The sequence below is a fragment of the Notothenia coriiceps genome, unplaced genomic scaffold (genome assembly GCF_000735185.1).
Source record: "Notothenia coriiceps isolate Sejong01 unplaced genomic scaffold, NC01 NC01_scaffold00021553, whole genome shotgun sequence".
In the NCBI taxonomy this organism is placed as follows: Eukaryota; Metazoa; Chordata; class Actinopteri; order Perciformes; family Nototheniidae; genus Notothenia; species Notothenia coriiceps.
Genome location: NW_011354254.1, coordinates 139 through 2,157, shown reverse-complemented (window position 1 = coordinate 2,157; position 2,019 = coordinate 139). Strand labels below are relative to the sequence as shown.

At 45.9% G+C, this 2,019-nt stretch overlaps 1 protein-coding gene across 1 annotated transcript; it reads left to right on the top strand.

The window, feature by feature from the left end:
• Positions 1–646: 646 nt before the first annotated feature.
• LOC104953351 (hepatocyte nuclear factor 3-beta-like) lies at positions 647–1,358 on the top strand. Its single transcript, XM_010780288.1, has one exon. It carries the CDS (start codon positions 647–649, stop codon positions 1,268–1,270), a length of 624 nt encoding a protein of 207 aa, XP_010778590.1. The 3' UTR covers positions 1,271–1,358.
• The last annotated feature ends 661 nt before the right edge of the window (positions 1,359–2,019 follow it).

The following is a 2,019-nucleotide window of genomic DNA, read 5'->3' as shown; positions in this document are numbered from 1 at the left end:
GAAAAAGCCCAATAACATAAGAAGCTTGAAATAGACCCTTCTTCCTAAAGGAGAGCTCTGATGTAATCTGTTGTTTTTCTTAAAGCATTTTCAAGTATCAAGAATCATGTACCTACATTTGATTGATTTTGCTGACGTATAACTTTACGGCTCAATCCCCAGTTACGTTTGAGTCGCCGAGAGGCTAAACTTGGCTATAAACTGTGACGCGTTTTCGACGAGAAAGTCCATATTGAAGAAAGATAGTTTTAAGGATATTTAATAAACAAAATCAAAACATAGTAACTATGGACAAAAACGGTCAACAGAAAAAATGACAGCTCAAGCTCACCCTCTGTCATCCCACTCGACATCAAACAGGTGACTTAAATAGACAAACCACACCCATGTGACAAGTACCGGAAGTGCTCAACAAACAAGTGACGTAAACAAATAATACAAATAATGAACTTGGGCTAAGTAGCATTATGGCACCTACAATACCTCGAGTGAGCGGCCCAGCCCTTCGTATATTTTTCTGTGTGTGGCCCTCTGTGAAAAAAGTTTGGACCCCCCTGGTGCAAAACAATAATAGTTTTACGTTTCAGTATTTGTTTCAGCAACTGTGACTGAAAGAATATTGCAGAATAAAACCGACCCAGTTGTGATGAAAGTGTTTCCTCCCTGTCTGTTCTCCCAGGTTCCCCGGCTGCCGGACCGACCTGGGAAAGGCTCTTTCTGGGCGCTGCACCCTGACTCCGGGAACATGTTCGAGAACGGCTGTTACCTCCGGAGGCAGAAGAGATTCAAGACGGGGAAACAACAAGCCACCGGTACCGGGAAACAACAGTCCAACAGTACCGGGGAGAAGGAGGAGAAGGAGGAGTCAAGTGGAGGGAAATCGAACTCGGTTACTTCAGATTCTCCTCCTTCCCTACCTCCTTCCTCCTCTTCTCCTCCCGTGACCCTCAAATCTCACCAGGATCTCGACCCGGTGCAACAGCGTGTTCCTTCCCCTCTCGTGCACACTCCTCACCTGTATCCGATGCTAGTGCACGAGGCGTCTCACCTGAAACCAGACCCCCACCCCCACCACCATTACCCCCCACACCTGTACTCCTTCAACCACCCCTTCTCCATCAATAACCTCATGAACGAGCCGCAGCTCCACAGACTGGAGTACGGAGGATATGGAGGTCAAACGGGGGTCAAACAGGGACCGGATAACGGAGCTATGCCTGATAACGGGAACTACTACCGGGGAGTTTACAGACCCCTCATGAACTCCTGAAGTACTCTTTAAAAAAAAAAAAAGAATTAAAATCGTGGATTTCTACATTTGTGAATGTGGGTTGCTAACCGAGTCTCTTAAAGTTAAAGGTCCCCTATCATACTGTTCTTCATCACTATATCACAGGTCTCAGATATATCCAGAACCTGTCTCTGATTGGCTGGAACACCAAACAGATCATTGCAGCATTACCCATAATCCCCTCTGTTTCAGCCCTGTTTCCAAAGTGCTGATTCTCTGTCTGTTACTTTAGATGAAAATAAGGAGCCCCTCCCCACGCCCCTCTGAGAGACATTTGGTTACAAAGAACTCAATGGTGCATTCAGGTGATAAGGGGGGGGGAGGGTTACCTTGGTTGCTGATTGGCTAATGGTTACACAAGACAAAACATCGTTATGACATCATAAAGTGGCCACAATCTGATCAGCTCATTTTCAGACAGGTTTTTATATAAATGGATATTTTTCCCGGAGACTTTCAGAGTCTCTTTACACAGAGGGGGGGGACACATGTTGATGTAGAAGAGACATCTCTTTACACAGAGGGGGGGACACATGTTGATGTAGAAGAGACATCTCTTTACACAGAGGGGGGGGGGACACATGTTGATGTAGAAGAGACATCTATTTACACAGAGGGGGGGACACATGTTGATGTAGAAGAGACATGGAGAAGTGGGTTTTTCAGAACAGGTGAACGCGTACACTTAACCTGACTTTACATGGTGGCCTTTGAAGGCATCCACAGGA